This window comes from Thermothelomyces heterothallicus (genome assembly GCF_042370625.1).
Source record: "Thermothelomyces heterothallicus CBS 202.75 unplaced genomic scaffold P884_scaffold_78, whole genome shotgun sequence".
In the NCBI taxonomy this organism is placed as follows: domain Eukaryota; kingdom Fungi; phylum Ascomycota; class Sordariomycetes; order Sordariales; family Chaetomiaceae; genus Thermothelomyces; species Thermothelomyces heterothallicus.
The window spans coordinates 1-991 of NW_027192638.1; the positions used below are offsets into that span (position 1 = coordinate 1).

Genomic DNA, 991 nt, shown 5'->3' on the forward strand with positions numbered 1-991 from the left:
TGTCAACCTCGAGGGCCGCAGCGGCGATACCGATGGCCAGCTCAGGCAGTTAGAGCGAAAGATGCGCAAGGAGTTTGGCAATGTCATGGACCAGAAGCGTTCAGAGTTCCAGGATGCCATCGTCAGGGAATCCGTCGCTGCGACAGAGCGCATCATGCAGGGCGTGCAAGTCAGGATCAGTGGCATGTTGGATGGTCTAAAGAACGACTTCAGGGACCTCAAGAACAGGATGCAGCAGCAGGAGAAGGACATCAGGGACCTCCGGCGTGGCATGATGGACGTGGCCAGCGAGGCCTTTAGCCCACCACCGCCACAGCCCATGGTTACGACCCCCACGACATCGCGTCGTACACCGCGGAACGAGCAGGACCTTGCTAGGATGCTTACCGGAGGGCCACCCGTGGTCATGGCCACACCAGGTAGTCGTTCGAAGCGGCATGCCCCTCCAGAGGAGATTGACGACCTCCAATACGAGACACGCCCGCGAAAGAGGCCCGCCATCGAACCTGTCCGGGACAGAGTAACACATGGCTCGGCCAGGCCTACGACAGGACACCTGTCATCGCGGCAGTCTCATAGGGAGGGTCATGATGATAACTCGTTAGGTAGCGGAGGGCCGGTTTGGGGGCGGGCCCTTGCCAGGTTGAAGGAGCGTACGGTGCCGGAATCTAGTGTACCTTCCGCCTCAAGGACTGCTGCCAGGACTTCGTCGGCGAGGCGGCCTCGGGTTGAATATATTGATGAGCTTTCGGAGTACGACACTCCATCACCACGGCGGAGTAGAGCCGTAGATGACACGGGCAGAAGGGGGGCACCTGGAAGATCGGTAGGACTGGGCAGTAGGAGTACGACACAGCTGAGGAAGAGCATCACACCAGACGAGACAGCGCAAGATTGGGATTGATGGCAGATAGAGTTGACTGTTACTTATATTAGGTATAGAGGCGTTTAGGCTTAATGGAATTAGTTACTCTGGGTCGAATATAGATGG

General features: G+C 57.6%; 1 protein-coding gene across 1 annotated transcript; it reads left to right on the forward strand.

Annotated features, from left to right (window-relative positions):
* Nucleotides 1-61: 61 nt before the first annotated feature.
* P884DRAFT_303961 (uncharacterized protein) lies at nt 62-732 on the forward strand (the record flags this gene model as incomplete). The annotated part of the gene is made up of 2 exons (XM_069445065.1): nt 62-520; nt 673-732. 2 exons carry the CDS (start codon nt 62-64, stop codon nt 730-732), a joined length of 519 nt encoding a protein of 172 aa, XP_069293121.1.
* Between the last annotated feature and the right edge of the window lie 259 nt (nt 733-991).